We start from the raw sequence: 15,331 nt of genomic DNA on the forward strand, positions 1-15,331 counted from the left end.
GGGTTTTGCTTCGATTCGGTTGCGGTGGATGGGAAGACGAACGTTGTAGTTAACGTCTGTGGGCATGAATCAGTCGGTAAGGCACTGACAAAAAGCATGGACGTCGCACCCACAAGCTATTTAGATGAATATGGAGTAGATAATCTTATTGTTCCAATATCTGTTAGGCCTCCATTGAAATGCGAAGAGGGTAGGTGTGATTTTGTTATCGACGTCGTTGTCCATCCGTCACTGACTGAGCGCTGTGTGAAGGGACACCGACTTTTTGAACATTATATAACCAGGCTAACAACCCTCGCTATTGAATGGATCTTGCAGGAGTGTGGAGTAAGGCTAAATGCACGGGACTGTAAGCTTATTAAAGGGACGAAATACTATAGTTGCACAAAACGGGACGTCAAGCAAATGATTTCAGAGTTGATGAGATCAATGGATACACAGTTGAAGAACGAGTCAACAAAGACAGACTCAGAATCGGATTTGCTAGGGGACAAACTTAAGGTAAACACCAATAGAAAGGATGCGGAGAATAGCCGACCACCCCTTGTTACAGAAATGCCTGCAAGTAGTGGAATTCAGAAAGGTTTCCTTAGCAAGGCCAGGCTATATGGAGACAAGGGAAGTGGTGAGTGTAACGAATCGCAATCCGATCCACTTCTTCATCTCCCTGAGAACCTTAGAAAGAAATGTCAAATTGTTGATCTTCGGCAAAGTAGTTGCACGCCACAAGAACCGGGAAAGGCCGGTCTAATCTCCAAATGTGATGAAGTGCTCAAAAATACTCCTACTGTCCCTACAAAGCCACTCCACGAATGGAAGGTTATTTCTTTGAGTTGCGATGAAACGGCGGTTGTTGTACGACTACATCCACCGCCGGGCGTAACATCAATGAAGTCGGTAAACCTGGAGGTAACGCCGGGCACTATAGAAATTGACGAAACTGTTGTTAACCTACCGAAATCCATACGCGTGGGTGAAGTATCGGCGAAATTTTTGAAATCTTCGAGCAGCTTAATTCTGACGTGTCCGATAGCTTAGCATGTGAATTGCTCTGGTTGAAAAGCAGGAGAAATGCGGCCAAGTTTTATGGAGGATTTTTAACACGTTCAGCATCGCGACGCAATTCATTCAGCTCTGTTGCATTTAGTTTTACTGTGTGTGTATTTCAGTAGCCAACTTTTTGTGGTAAGGAGCAATTGAAGTAGTTTAAATCTTCCATATTTCTTACTTCTGTTCTCACATGTACAGTGTCTTATGAGTGTGCGAAATATTTCCGAAGGGTACCATATTTAGTGAGTTTAAGGAAATATGGACATACCACAAGAACTGGCTTGTCCTACGGAAGATCGACGTTTATACGTTGTCCGGGGGCAAACATTTGAAGTTGGCCGTTCTCATAAACTCGTGAAATTTATTGGATCCGGGTCGTACGGGTCTGTGTGCTCGGCTGTTGATGAAGATAGCGGCGAACGTGTCGCTATCAAAAGAATACAACGCGTATTCTCAGACTTAAAGGAAGGCAAGCGTATATTGAGGGAAATGGATATTCTTACATCGCTACATCACACCAACCTCGTACGCCTAAGGCAGTTTATTCGCCCAGTACGGAAAGACGATTTTTCTGATATATACATAGTGATGGACCTTTACGACACGGATCTTCACCGGATCATCCGAAGTCGACAAAGTCTTACAAACGAACATTATCAGTACCTAATGATTCAGGCGTTTCGTGGGCTTTTCTACTTGCACACCGCAAAAGTTATACACCGTGACTTAAAACCAAGTAATTTATTAGTTAACGCTGATTGTACTCTGGCTATCTGTGACTTCGGGCTTGCTCGTGATGATCAATGTACGCAGACCTCTGCGCTCACCGAATATGTTGTAACTAGGTGGTATCGACCACCTGAAGTGTTAGGCATGGGATCCCATCGATATACAAACGCAGTGGATGTCTGGAGCCTAGGGCTCATCTTTGCTGAATTGATGGTTGGTAAGACGCTTTTGCCGGGCTCTGATTACATTCACCAATTGATAATGATTGTCCATCTCCTAGGGACCCCCGCTTCGGAGGATATGGAATTTCTTAGCGAGGAAGCAAAGAACTTTCTTCTTGCACAGCCTTTTCAGGAGGCTCGACCGTTTACAGAACTCTTTCCCGCTGCTACTCCTGAGGCGGCTGATCTACTTTCAAAGCTGCTAGTATTCCATCCTGACAAGCGGCTTACGGCAAAGGAGGTGATTGAACATGCGTATTTTGCTAAGTTTAGGAACCCTGCGGCGGAGACAGGTGCTAAAGAGCCGTATGTTTGGCGACACAATGAGGGACTCACACTTGAGGGCCTTCGTGAGGAAATGTGGCGTATTATTTTGGCACATTCTCCCGGTCCAAAGGGTGACTAGGGTTGCATTTTCCTCATCCACTCAACGTTAGTCAATACATTTTAAATAAAATATGCACGAGATTTTGTCGGTAATGGGGCGAGGTCTGTGATGGCCTCGTTAGCGTCGACGTGCAGTATTTATGATATCAATGCTTACGGTGCTCACCGAACAGATAATTGTCCCTTTGCACCCTCTCAAGTGTGACATAATAGGGCGATGAAGCATGACTTTCCAAAGCGTCCACGGGAGCCTGCACCCAGCGATTGCTGTGGCAGCGGGTGTACAAGATGTGTATGGGATGTGTATTTCGACGAAATGATGAAATACGAAGAACGCATGCAAAACGCCGTAATTAAAGACGAGTTTGCAGATGGTGATGTTAAAGGGGGATGTGATAGTTCATCTGATGATAGTGATGGTGATGGTGTTTCATCGAATTATGTGGGCTCTGTTGTGGTCAAGTATATTGACATTCCCAACGACGAAGGCCGCTGCGTAACGGCAGCGACCTCGATATCGACCATACTCGGTCGTTTTTCTGATGTTGTTGACGTTCATACAGTCTCGAGCAGCTCCCGTGGCAATTCCGGTGCTCACTCCCCCGTCGGGAACCAAGACATACATGTGCTTGATGTAGTTTTGGGTGAAACTGATGGATTCGAAAAGCTAAAATTACCATTGTTACCGTTACCGGGGGATGTTGTTGAGATTTTTCGCCCCAATGATTACAGTGTGGGAAATTGTGAACAACCCGGAGAGGTAGAAAAATTATGCGATCGCTTGGGTGTGTCTCCCAACCAGTGGTGTGAACTCTATCGGTCTCCGTTTGTGCCAACAGGCCACTTTCCCCCGTGGCTTCCGTTACAACAACCCGTTCAGATCCGTACCCTTTTGGCCTATTTTGTGGACATCGGGAGTTGCAGCTACATTTTGCGCCCAACGTTTCTCCAGACGCTATTCCGTGTCGCGACGTCCGTTAAGGGTGTTCTCCCAGATTCTTTGACACCTGAGAGTCGTGATATGCTGGAGTTGCTAAAGGTGTGTGGATCGAGTGAGGTGGCGCCACTGATATACAAGGCCACCGTAAGTGGAAATGCTACGCCATGTTTTCCACGACTGATTGACGTTTTAAATGTGTTCTCATTCGTAAATTTTCCGCTTGCGCGTTTGCTCGAGGTCAGTGGACCGTTGCGGGCGAGAAAGTTCAGCGTAGCTAACTACACACTAAGTGAAACCGCTGACAGACAAGGGGGATCGTGCCTGGGCTCTGTGCAACTCTGTTTGCGTGGTGTCGACGTTGCCAAAACTGAAAGCGCCGTTGAGAAGGAATGCACCAGTGAACCTGCTCACATCTTTGCGGGTCTGCTGCGTGGCGCCGCGTTACGGCGTTGTACGGAAGGAGGAAATGGTGGGAACCACTTCACTGGGCACGTCTCAAACCCGTTGTGTTACTTTCATTCTCGTCAACATGCGCTTCGTTTGTATGTTGGCACTAAGCTGTTTGGTATGTCCTCGTTTGCGAAGAACTTGAATAGGGCTATCACCCCTGTTCGTCTGTCCACAGGACTGTCTCCAGTCCCAACGATGTTGCCATGGGTGATACTTGTGGGTGCGGGTACTGGAATTGCGCCCTTGATGAGTGCAGTGAACGAACTCGTGCGTCGCCGTGCTGATGGTTCGGCCGTTGAGCGTTGCAGTACTAAATGCTGGGTGGTGTATGGCGCAAGAAACTTCTCAGAACTCGTGTACCATGAGCAGCTACAAGAGGCACTGAGGCTAGGTGCAATCTCCCGGTACGAAGTAGCCCTTTCACGATCGACTGCAGGTGAACACCCAAGATACGTCACGGATGTGCTGGAGTCGCATGCTGAGTTTATACGTTCTGAGCTTCTCGAAAGGAGCGGATGGATGTTTGCTTGTGGACCATTGAGTGCTATGCGGTCGCTGAGGGAACGAATGACCGCAAAAATTTTGCGCGCCGCGGACGACGACGAGAGTGTATCTGAACAACGCATTCGCTACTTGGAGGGCACAGAGCATCTTGTATTTGATATTTGGGGTTCGGTTGGCCTCTTCAGCTGAGCGGTGCGTATTTTTTTTCCCCCAGAAAGGTAAGCAATCATAGCTCTATTTGTTTGTTGCATTGTTTATTTGTTTGTTTTCCCTTCACCACAACTCATGTTGTTTCGTCATGGTCGTCCCCACTCGTGTGTTTTGTGTTCGTTTGTGTTACTTTGCCTACGCGCAGTACATAAGGAAGGTCAGTAAGCATAATAATACAGCGACAAGCGTCAGGGTTTTGGGTGGGGTGATAGGGGAGTCTGTGTGGCTCTCATAGAATGTCAGATGGACTTCCGTGGCCCTCATCGACGGTGAGTGCTCTCCAAAGAATCCCTTTTCGGGAGCGCCTGAAGAACTTTTACTTCTTGATTTTTAGCGCTAAAACGAACCGATGTATCCTTGCCACATCTATTGTGCTGTTGCTAATCAGCGTGGTGAGGAGTAGCTGCGTAACGACCCTTTGGTACCATACAGCTGAAGCAATCGTAACGTTGCTTTTCGTCTGCGAAGTCACTATTCGTCTCATGGTGATGCGAGGTAACTTTTGGGATTCTTCGTACAATGTAGCGGAGGCGCTGTCTTGTGTGGTTTGTATTACTATTTTTTTCGTTCTCCACTACACACGTCAGATGAGCTCTTCAGTGGAACATCAGTTTCTTATCGCACTGCGCTATTTGGGCCAGGTGCTGCGATTGGCGGGGTTAGTTGCGGTGGACACTGTACTCTTGGGAAGTGGTGAGGCTACCCTTCATCTTTCTTTTGTCGGCACCCGGCCATGTGTGGTCAGTGGGAGAGAAAACCTGTGTGATGTACTGTGAAAATTTTTTATTTTCCTCCGTGGGCTGTCTGTGCTCTCCAGCGATTGGCACCTGGTGCGACGCGGGTGGTCACTCTTTTCTTTCCGTCTCTCTTTTACTTCTTGCTGAGTAGTGAGCCGGGGGGTGGGCCGCAACAGATATGCGGCGGCATCCAACACGCGTCTCAGGGAACCTCATGCCATGTGCACATGTGGACACATAAACACGTAAGTGTCAATTAGTGCCCATTTTGGAAGTGCGCAGTCACCACGTCTCGCGTACGCTTTTTTCTTTTTTTTTTACCTTCCTTTTGTACATACCCTACTTTTTGACTCCTATGTCTTTGTCATTTTTTATGCAGATAGTAGGCAGGCTGGAGAAACGCAGGTGTCCGCATACCTGATTGGACGTTAGCGGGGCTTTGATCACCTTCTGACTAATGTCCGAGGACACGTTTTTTCGCCGTGCTGCCAATTGGATGTACGGTGACTCTTCGTACCTACAGAGGACGCCGCCACCGGAGCTTGGTGATAGGCACATCAACGAACTCTTGAGTCGCCATCCTTTTCACCCGTTTGACCCGGAGATGAGCTCCGAGCACCCTTGTAGCGAAAATAACTCGTTATTCTACTCGTGTATGACAAGTGACGAGGTCGAGGGCTACGAACTGCACATGAAGCACGTCACCTGCTATTTTCCGTATAAAGTAAATCTGATGAAATGCCTCTCGAGAGAGCGCCGCCTGGCACGCGTGGGGGCGTCTTCGGATATAGACAAACAGAAATGACTACTCACAATGAACATTAGGCCCAGCCACACCCCCTTCCGGCTGCCGGTTAAGCACGGGGCTGAGTTTTCCATTGGGACGCCAGTATTTATTTATTATCACAATTATTTTTACCGCGCACGATCCTTAGGTTTGGTAGACATACGTGGAACACATACAAGCACATGGATGTATATTCGTCTGTGCGCATAGTCAAACCGATAAGCTCATGTTTTCTGCAAACTTACACAGGACTCTCCCCCGACCCCCTTAAATACAGAGTCGTCACCTACGTGCTCGTCTCCCACTCTTGCCATCTATAGTGTTACAAAGCTCCCACACACAAGATGCAGACCTTACTGAGACCCCGCCCCGGAGAGCCCACTCTCTTTGGCCCACCCACCAATCAGTGCACTCAGCTATGGGGTGTCTGGGAAATGTGGTGCGTGTTGCCTGATGGCCACGAAGCAGCAACTGCTACACCAAATGTGCGTGGCAGCGGCGCGAAGAAGGGTGGTATGTCCAAGACGAAAGTGAAGAAGGCGACATGGCTTGACCAGGTGCGAAGCATCGGTCTATTCGACAGTGCTGAAGGGTTCTGGGGGATTATTACATGTACACTCAATCCTTCGCAGCTACCGCCCGGATTTAACTACTACCTCTTCCGGCGGAATATCGCCCCTATGTGGGAGCACGAAGCCAACCGCAGGGGTGGGCGCTGGGTAATGCGTTTCCGCGTCTCTCAACACGATGACAGCCCCGCTACCGCTCTCGACGGCGCTGTGGCTGCCGCAGCTGAGGGTCAACTCCCAGTGGATCGAGCATGGGAGGCGCTTTGTGTTGCAATGATTGGTGAGCAGCTCCCAGGCGATGAAACAGAGATTTGTGGAGCAGTGGTGCGGCGGGCAGAGCGTCGGCGAGACTGGAAGTTAAGCCTCTGGACCCGAACCGCCGCGGACCGCTGCACGCAGGAGCGCATCGGCTTTTTTGTGAAGGACCTGCTTCATTTGGAAGATGGTTCACTACAGTATTTCTCGCACCGCGAACTAATGCAAGCGAGTGAGAAGGGGAGCTGGGATGTCCCACCCTTGTATCAATTGTGATGGAATTAACGCGAAGGCCCATGCCTACTGTCTTTTACCGCGCGGCCTTTCAATCGAGAAGGTTTCTAATCTCTTTTCAGGAAGCGTCCTGGGAGAGAAATGAAGTAATATATTCATAGATGCAGGCACCAGTCGACGACAGACCAACACATGGTCTTCATAGAATTTATAGAAAAATAGATTACATTTTTAGGTACCCACTTAGAATTGGTACGGCTGGTGAGAGAGCAATCAAGGGTGTTTCGTGCAATAACATCGACCAACAATTTGTAGAAATGTTTGCGTTCGTTTAGTTTCCCATTTGTCCAGTTGACTAGGAATCATTAACCGGAAGTCGATGTTCTAGTTAGTAAAAATCTGTTGTGTTTTCCCCAATTATCCGTCTGTTTTGTTTCATCGCTTGTGTCGTGGCTTAGGCCTGTGTTGCCCATACATTCCTACCTCCTTTTTGCCCTTGTGTGCCCCGTACGTACAAATGTGGTGGTTGCAAACTACGCGTGTGCGTCCGTTTGTACACCTGCTTGAAATGTTAGGGGGGAAAAAATAGGTTGGGTACCTAGACATTTTCACAAGATAGCTCAAGAATATCGAGAAGGCTCCGAGTGTAAGACACAGCATTATGTTCAGTCGCCGCGTGGCTAGCTGTTGCCCCATCCCCACAGCCATGTATGGCGCACTGCACATCAACACCAAGCGTCAGGCGTCCCGCCTCGTGTCGCCACTTGTACCGGTTGCGCCATCACTCAAACATGTTGCTGGGGCAAGTGTAACGGTGACGGGTGTGGTACTTGGAGAGCTCTCTACCGTGAGTCTCGCCTCAAACGTGTCGTTGTTGTCTCTTGTGGGCCCTTTATCACAGCTGTTTATGAACGGCTTTGCTTCCAACCCAGTCTTCATGCGAGTCATTTCCGATACAATGCATACTTATAGCGTTTTACTTCACTCGGTTAGGGGTGGTGCGGCACCCTCGCCACCAGGACGGACGAGCGAAATGTAGCGCGGGTGTTAGTATGTGCACACAACTTTCGGGGGCGGCTATTCCCCTTCGGCTTACATGGTGGAGAAGGCGCGGAGGAAGTTAAGAGAAGGTGAACGAAGATAAGGGCTGTTCCCATAACTTCTGTGGATGCTATAGCCTTGTTCCTTCCCTTTCATATGCAGTTTGGCACCTGTCGACGAGGTTTGTAGAAAAGGAGGTAGGTGCACGTGGAGCCTATGACGCGCACACATAGGAAGCTGGGGACGACAAGAGGAAGAATAGTGTAACGAGGAGCAGTGTGGCAACGAAGGCAACAACGGTCAATTGGGGACAGGAGTTTCGTGATAGTTGTTTAAGGGAACGAATAAAACACAGTTCAGACATATATGAATAGTTGAGGTTTGTCTTATCTTTTGCCGTTAGGAAATGTCGTGGCGTTTCCTCTGTTCTTCACTTCTAACTGCACATAACTGAGTTGGGAGATCACCAACTCAACTGTATCGGCTGAAAGGTGAGCGGAAGGATAAATTCTTTTGTTGAAGGTTTACGCTGCAAATCATACTGTGCTATGGTTTGAGAACTCTGTGAAACCCTTAGTTTTGCACTCTTCACGCCCCCGCTTCCCATCACCTCCCGCATTCATGCTCACCAGAAAGACAAAACCTCCCTCCTTGCAGGGCTCGCGAGCAAACGGCACGAAGGGAAATAAGAGGTTGAAGTGCCTCCGCCCCTTTTGTGGGCAGCTACACTCTCCTACAACCTAGCAATCATGCGTAGATCGGGCAGAGGCAGTGCCGTGCGGTGGTCCTCGTTATGCAAGTGCCAGTGCTGTTTGTACCGCACGCCACTCGGTGGAACTTACTTCGAGCAAGCGCTGCCTCGGTCGTTGGGTGCCAGACAGGGAAAGGGCGTTCTCAGTACTGTTAACACGGCATTGTCCAGGAAGGCCCTGAAGCGGCGGCAATCCTTGCCACGGAAGAAGCTCAACGTCCCCCTCACAGCGGAGGGGTTGAAGGAGCGACTCAAGCAGTTGTCCGCAGAGGAGAGAGAACTTAGTATCAAAAACAACACAGAGGAATGTGATGAACCCTCACCTAACGAGTTTAAAACCACTCATGAAGCTCGTGTGGCGCTGGCGAGGGTGTTGCACCACGGAGAGAACGCAGGCGAAAGAGAAGAGGTGGCGATGCGCATACCCAGTTTCTGGCGTTCCCCGGCTGTTAGTGAGACACAGTCGATTGTAGTTGATGACAAAGAGGGCGATATCACGAATGCCGCAGTCCACGTCGGGTGCAGCGTGCTCGGAAGTGACCTAGACCACCTTGAGCGAGATATGATACGTGACTACCATCAACGCGGAAAGAAGCTCCCAACGTTTGACAATATCTACAGGACTTTAGGTTGCGGACGCAAAGGGACGCCGGTGTCAGATACGGAGCCGGAAAATGAAAATTCCAGTGGGGCGATTCAAAGCGAATCTGGACTAGGAGATGCAGGGCGAAGGGGGACAGTGGTTGTTGCACCTTCGCACCTTCACCACTCTAGACCACCAACCAAGGGACGAAGTGGTAAAGAGGAGGAGGAGGGTGGGTATTTTGATACAAATACGCTACCGGCGGATGCGAATCCACACTTTCCTCCCGGGGCATGTGACAATGAAGTCCTTGCGCCTCTGAGCGGCGGATGTGCAGCTTCGGAGCAAAGCGAAATAACCGACACTGCTTCCTTTATTCCAAGCAACAGCAGGCTCTCCACGGCAGTTTACGATGCTTATAGGCAACGGCCGGCTGATGATCGTCTGGTCGTGCTACGGGGAACTGATTTTTGGGATAACGAAGAAAACCGAGCACGTCTGCAAGAGCTGACGGATTATGCCGAAGAAGACTTTGCACGCGAGATGCTGATGGAAGGCGCGATGGACACTAGTGAAGTTGGTTACCCCACCAACAAGGTACGAAAAGAAACGCTGCTGTACTTTCAGGCACACCCCATTAACGAAATGATTCAAGAAGCGTTTGCGCGCGTGCGGAGCATTCTCCCAAGCGACGGTGGACCGGAAGTACATTTCCCGGCCGATGACCCCGATACAGATGTTGATATTCCCACCGCCCAAGCGCGGACCATGGCTCGCGAACTCGGCCTCGACCTCATTCGGGTAGGTACACTGTATACACCCATAAATGACAGGCGCGTGGTGGCAGTATGCACTATCGCTGATCATCGAGAGCATATGAGGGACATGATTCGATTCAAGATTAAAAAACTTGGGGTGCAGCGGCCGCCAACAAAGGAGGGTATTGAAGTACCTTTCCGAGGTGGCACTCATCCCCATGCAGTGCGCTTTAAGAGTATCGGGATTGCAAAGCATCTACTCCTGGGCCATGTGGTGCGCATTAATCTCACGGACTTCGGCACGGTTCGTGAAGGCTTCCCCGTCTTTGGGAGCATTCTTGACGAGGTTGCGCGACAGGCCCTCCAACTGCGTGCTTACCACACCGCTGGCGTTGTGCGCGCTAACTATAACGAAGTTTACTGTTATCTTTACCCATCAACGGGGCGTTCGCCCAAGTCAACGGTTTTGCATCCCACGCAAGAACAACTAGCCACAGTACGTGATCGGTGTCTTCTTGAACGAGAACGTGAAGTGTACTTTGATGGCCTATACGATAAGAAGACCCCCCGAGAGCGGCTAACCTACATGAGGAAGCTGCAGGACGGCACGGCGTGGGCTGATAGGGACGATGGCCTCTCACTGCAACGCCAGCGTGATATGAAGGTAATGTTGGGATATTTACCAAAGGGAAATCACGAACTCTACGCCGCCCGTGGTGATGTGAATGTCCCTGCTCCCTTTCGGGCGAGCCACCCCACATCTGTCGACCGCTGGACGCACCCACAAGAATCTAACTTGGAGCAGGCGGCGCGTGGGTCAGCTGTGCTTGCTAAGCGGCTTTCCATGACAGTAAGCGAAATGCACGACCGTCAGGAAACAGCTGAAAACCCAGCAACGTTGGACCGTTTCTACTATCGCATACAGGGTCCAGCCCTGGAGGCTGGTGAGTTGAAGGAGGCTCTAGGATTGAAAGGCAACCGCAAGCGGCTACCCCGGCGTGCCCCAGGCTGGGCGACGCTGGGAATGGAGAAGGTTTCCCCTCAAGAACCGGGGCACGCGGCCAAGTAGTTAAAAAATCATGTCACGGCTGATTTTTTTTTTTGTGGGTAGGTGTGCATTATTAACTTCTGCTTGAGTTGGCTGGTCGCTTCGACCCCCCTTACTATCTTTATCGCATATATTGCTCATGCAGTTTGTTAACTTCACTTACCCAAGCGATATGGAGTGCTTTCCTCTTAGTGCTTTACCTCCGTTTGGTCTGTGCACTGAGAACGTTGAATTACTCCTTGGCGCTGTCAGGACTGTGGGTTCCAAGGGAAGCACTGGGTGAAGCCGACGATCGCAACACACGGCCCAACGGAGTGACGCCAGTAGGGAGAATTTGTTCTTATTTCTATTCTATTTCCCTCCTTATTTTTTTTTCGCCCTCCTCTCCCCTCCTCCTTGTTATTACCGTAGTTGTAAAGGCACCAGAAGGGAAAAACACAAAAGAACATTACTAACCCCGTTGGAAATTATCCAATGAGCTCACCAGAGAGCAGTGTGACGAGCTTGGACAGTCAACCTGTTCGCGAGGTGGAGTACCCCGTCGGTGTGCAAACCGAGGTTCCGGACACGAATGGCGGTCTCTTCAAGACGGTGCTTATTGAGGGAAGCGGGACTAAGCCAATAAAGGGTTCGAAGGTGACAGTACACTACGTCGGCACGCTGGAGTCCGATGGCTCCAAGTTCGACAGCAGTCGTGACCGCGGGGAATACTTCGAGTTCACGTTGGGTCGCGGGCAGGTCATCAAAGGTTGGGATCGGGGCGTCGCCACTATGCGGGTGGGGGAGAAGGCAGTTTTGCGCTGCACACCAGAATACGGCTACGGTGCGGCCGGTAGCCCGCCAAAGATACCAGCGAACGCCACACTTCTATTTGAAGTGGAGCTATTCAGTTGGACACGGGAGGAGGATATTTCCGAGAGCAAGGACAAATCGATCATGAAAAGCCTTGCTGTCGAGGGTATCGATTACGAAAAGCCTGGATACGAATCCAAGCTGAAAGTTGACCTACGCGTGTACGCGGGGCCGCACAGCGATGACCAGCCAGGGACGCTGCTGTGCGAGCGGCTCGACTGGGAACTCACCTTGGGTGACACGCCGCTGCCACCCCACCTTGAGACATGCCTCTCAACTATGCGGAAGCGCGAATCTGCTTCCTTCCGTATCGATCCCCGTCTTTCCACGGAACACAACGAGGAGTTCAACATATCCCCTGGCTCGCAGCTAACATACGCAGTAGAGTTGCGCGAGCTCACTACGGTCAAAACATGGATGTTCGAGGGTCCGGCACGGGTGGAAGAAGCAGAGCGACGGAGGGCACAGGGCAATGAGGCCGTAAGGAGCGGAAAGTTCAGCGTCGCAGAACGGAAATATCGTCGAGCACTGGAATTTGTCGAGGCAGATAGCGGTTTCGGCAGTGATAATGATGAGAGCTTGGCGAGTGCCCGCAAAGTCCGTCTGGTGCTTTGGGGTAACCTGGCGCAGGCCCTTCTTGCCCAAGGGTCTCACCAGGAGTGTATCCGGTACTGTAACAGGGTGCTGGAGGTTGAACCAGGTAACGCAAAGGCATTGTTCCGCCGGGCAAAGGCCTATGATGCACAGAGTGACTGGCACGAGGCGAAGGGGGATCTTGAGACGATCCTGCAAGCAGATCCACAGAATACGGACGCCAGGGTGCTGTTGCAGCGGGTACAGGCACAACGCAAAGCCTACGAGAAAAAGCAGCGTGAGGCATATAAGAAGATGTTTTCGTAGATGTGTGCTATGAAGCGGGTCTTATCTCATCCTGTGACTCAACATTATTTAAGCCACCGCTACATATATGAAGCGACCATTATTATTACTATTATTATTATTATTATCACTATTATTATTATTACTTTTTATTTCTGTTACCTTAAACGCACTGGCCTTGTCGCATTCCCCTTCCTCCTTTCCCCTCTTTGGAAGGTACCGCACCTTTATGCGTTTGATAAGAGGTCCGCCACCGTGCAATCACTCTTCTCCACTTGTCTCCCGCGTCTTCAGTTTCTTTCGATAGCATCTCTTTGTAGCGGTATGCATTAGATCGTATTTACTTTGACGAGGATGAAGTAGCGTGGGAAGGAGAAACGTTGACTGAGTTGTATAATTAGGCCAACATCCCCCCCCCTCTTTCCTCCCTGTGATTACCTTACTACTGCGCTTGTCCTGCTTGTGAACGTTATTGTTTACTTGTTTGCTGCCAGATAGCATGTGTGTTCAGATGGGGTTGCTGGTGTCTTCGGTTAAACCCAGGAGAAGCTGGCGGTCCGTGGTAGCGGCCGAAAGACATTCACCGGGTGCGTAGCCGTTTCAAGTTGCACTGTACTGACAGGCCCTACGGGTTCGTTACTGCACTCATGTCTCTTACTTAGCGTGTGGCGCCTCCATAGAGATGGGACGCAATTAAAGTCGCCTCCGGAGAACTGCCTGCTAGCAGTCCGTTTGTGGGCGCAGAGGGGTGTGGACTATTTGGTGTCTATTGGGGGTACCGTCCGCACGTCAGTCTACGTTCTAAACTTCAAACGGCTGGTCACCACTTCTTCGTTATGGAGTACCGCTAAGCCGGTGGTTTGTACTGTCGGCTCTACGGCTGTTTGATGCTGGCTGAGCATCAGGTTACATGCATTGCGACTCAACTGATTCCCGCCCCATATTACTCTTACGCCCTCTGCAAGACACTGTGCTGCAGTCGGTGGAAGCCCATCAATGTCCTGTTTGCCACAAACGGTCTCTTTAAAATAGTCGATTTCGACTGGGTCCCCTGTGAGATGTCACTGTACGTTCCGTCAGACACTTATGGCTCCCTCTACGGACGTGCAATCATTGGGGGTCGCACTGCACGAACCGGTCACCGGAAATTCGCAAAATGAAACCCCAACCGCGAGAAATTTCGACATTCTGTTCTGCTCTGTGGATTCCCCCCTCCCCAATTATTACTCTCAACGGCTGAAGTCTTGAGTGGATTGTGGAAACCATACTACAAAATTGACCAAAGGTAGGTCCGATACGTTGAGGTTGCTTGACGAACCAGTGTGGTTCATCTCCACTTGCTACGACCACTGTCAACACCGTCACAGCGGTACCGGTGTGTGTGCGGGGTGGTCTTCGTGTAGTTGTGGGACGAGCAGTTGTTTTCCTCATTGCAGGTCCTGGGCCCCACGACTTCGTTTGACACGGTGCGGATACTTGAACCCTCACTTGCCTACCACAAACGGTATTTAAATTTCGTCTAGCCACCAAATTTACCCACACTAGCAGAACGTGGTAGCAAGCGCTCGGAGCAGCACTTCATCACATGACAGGGGGCGGATCATGCTCTTTAAGGAGTGATCAACGGGCGTTGGAAGTGCTGTTGAGGATGTGGATCCTTTTTTTTTTTTAAACAGAATGGACCGTCCAGTAAGTGATCCGATTATGAAAAGAGGCCGTGCTGCGGAAGAAACAGGATGGGGGGAAAGTGACGGTAATTTTGTCACCTGAAGTAATCAGTTTCTCTTCCACGTGTTGTGGTAGATCTTTACGCTGATTAGTCACATTTTGTACCTCCGCACAATCATGTACAAAGGTATAGTTGATTATCTCTTAATGTGCGTATTTCCCTTTCCCCTCATCCTCAGTTCGTATCGTTTGTTTTATGTTGACGATTCTTATTTTTTTCTCCGCCTCTCTTCACGTGTGCCTGCGTCGGGTAACATTTTTTTTTTCAAGCGCACTTGGCACCCCTTATAACTAATCACCACGATTACTGTTGCCGGTTCGGTGAAAATGGCTATACGGGGCAATACCTGTTGATAGCGGCTGCAAGAGGTTCGCCGAAAGGGGGTGGTAGGCGTTTCCAATTTGTGTGCAAAGAAACTCCAAGGACACTTCGTCTATCATACACTGGAGGAGAGCTGTCGCAGCCAGTTCGTGTTTTGTTTTCTCCGCTGTGGTGCCGCCTTTAGGTACCAGTGATAAGAGAAGTTGGTTGCGTTGGGCCGCCAACTTGTTGTTTTTTCTAGCTTCCTCTTCAGATATTACTCGTCCGTTTACTCATATATATACATATATATATAT

The 15,331-nt window shown here is 50.0% G+C and overlaps 8 protein-coding genes and 1 pseudogene across 9 annotated transcripts; all 9 read left to right on the forward strand.

The window, feature by feature from the left end:
• On the forward strand, window positions 1–1,038 carry TEOVI_000031300:pseudogene (annotated as a pseudogene). Its single transcript has one exon. A coding segment is annotated over exon 1 (1,038 nt).
• Window positions 1,039–1,308: 270 nt separating this feature from the next.
• On the forward strand, window positions 1,309–2,406 carry TEOVI_000031400 (mitogen activated protein kinase 4, putative; the record flags this gene model as incomplete). The annotated part of the gene is made up of 1 exon (XM_067221830.1): window positions 1,309–2,406. The coding sequence occupies one exon, from the start codon at window positions 1,309–1,311 to the stop codon at window positions 2,404–2,406; it is 1,098 nt and encodes a 365-aa protein (XP_067077931.1).
• A 198-nt stretch (window positions 2,407–2,604) lies between these two features.
• Window positions 2,605–4,470, forward strand: TEOVI_000031500 (oxidoreductase-protein, putative; the record flags this gene model as incomplete). Its single annotated transcript, XM_067221831.1, has 1 exon — window positions 2,605–4,470. The coding sequence occupies one exon, from the start codon at window positions 2,605–2,607 to the stop codon at window positions 4,468–4,470; it is 1,866 nt and encodes a 621-aa protein (XP_067077932.1).
• Window positions 4,471–4,727: 257 nt separating this feature from the next.
• Window positions 4,728–5,267, forward strand: TEOVI_000031600 (uncharacterized protein; the record flags this gene model as incomplete). The annotated part of the gene is made up of 1 exon (XM_067221832.1): window positions 4,728–5,267. One exon carries the CDS (start codon window positions 4,728–4,730, stop codon window positions 5,265–5,267), a length of 540 nt encoding a protein of 179 aa, XP_067077933.1.
• Window positions 5,268–5,685: 418 nt separating this feature from the next.
• Window positions 5,686–6,033, forward strand: TEOVI_000031700 (uncharacterized protein; the record flags this gene model as incomplete). Its single annotated transcript, XM_067221833.1, has 1 exon — window positions 5,686–6,033. The coding sequence occupies one exon, from the start codon at window positions 5,686–5,688 to the stop codon at window positions 6,031–6,033; it is 348 nt and encodes a 115-aa protein (XP_067077934.1).
• Window positions 6,034–6,359: 326 nt separating this feature from the next.
• Window positions 6,360–7,115, forward strand: TEOVI_000031800 (eukaryotic translation initiation factor 4E, putative; the record flags this gene model as incomplete). Its single annotated transcript, XM_067221834.1, has 1 exon — window positions 6,360–7,115. The coding sequence occupies one exon, from the start codon at window positions 6,360–6,362 to the stop codon at window positions 7,113–7,115; it is 756 nt and encodes a 251-aa protein (XP_067077935.1).
• Window positions 7,116–7,734: 619 nt separating this feature from the next.
• Window positions 7,735–8,112, forward strand: TEOVI_000031900 (uncharacterized protein; the record flags this gene model as incomplete). Its single annotated transcript, XM_067221835.1, has 1 exon — window positions 7,735–8,112. The coding sequence occupies one exon, from the start codon at window positions 7,735–7,737 to the stop codon at window positions 8,110–8,112; it is 378 nt and encodes a 125-aa protein (XP_067077936.1).
• Window positions 8,113–8,863: 751 nt separating this feature from the next.
• On the forward strand, window positions 8,864–11,275 carry TEOVI_000032000 (uncharacterized protein; the record flags this gene model as incomplete). Its single annotated transcript, XM_067221836.1, has 1 exon — window positions 8,864–11,275. One exon carries the CDS (start codon window positions 8,864–8,866, stop codon window positions 11,273–11,275), a length of 2,412 nt encoding a protein of 803 aa, XP_067077937.1.
• Window positions 11,276–11,728: 453 nt separating this feature from the next.
• On the forward strand, window positions 11,729–13,006 carry TEOVI_000032100 (FK506-binding protein (FKBP)-type peptidyl-prolyl isomerase, putative; the record flags this gene model as incomplete). Its single annotated transcript, XM_067221837.1, has 1 exon — window positions 11,729–13,006. One exon carries the CDS (start codon window positions 11,729–11,731, stop codon window positions 13,004–13,006), a length of 1,278 nt encoding a protein of 425 aa, XP_067077938.1.
• Window positions 13,007–15,331: the final 2,325 nt, after the last annotated feature.

Source organism: Trypanosoma equiperdum (genome assembly GCF_001457755.1).
Source record: "Trypanosoma equiperdum strain OVI genome assembly, contig: ctg_14, whole genome shotgun sequence".
NCBI lineage: Eukaryota > Euglenozoa > Kinetoplastea > Trypanosomatida > Trypanosomatidae > Trypanosoma > Trypanosoma equiperdum.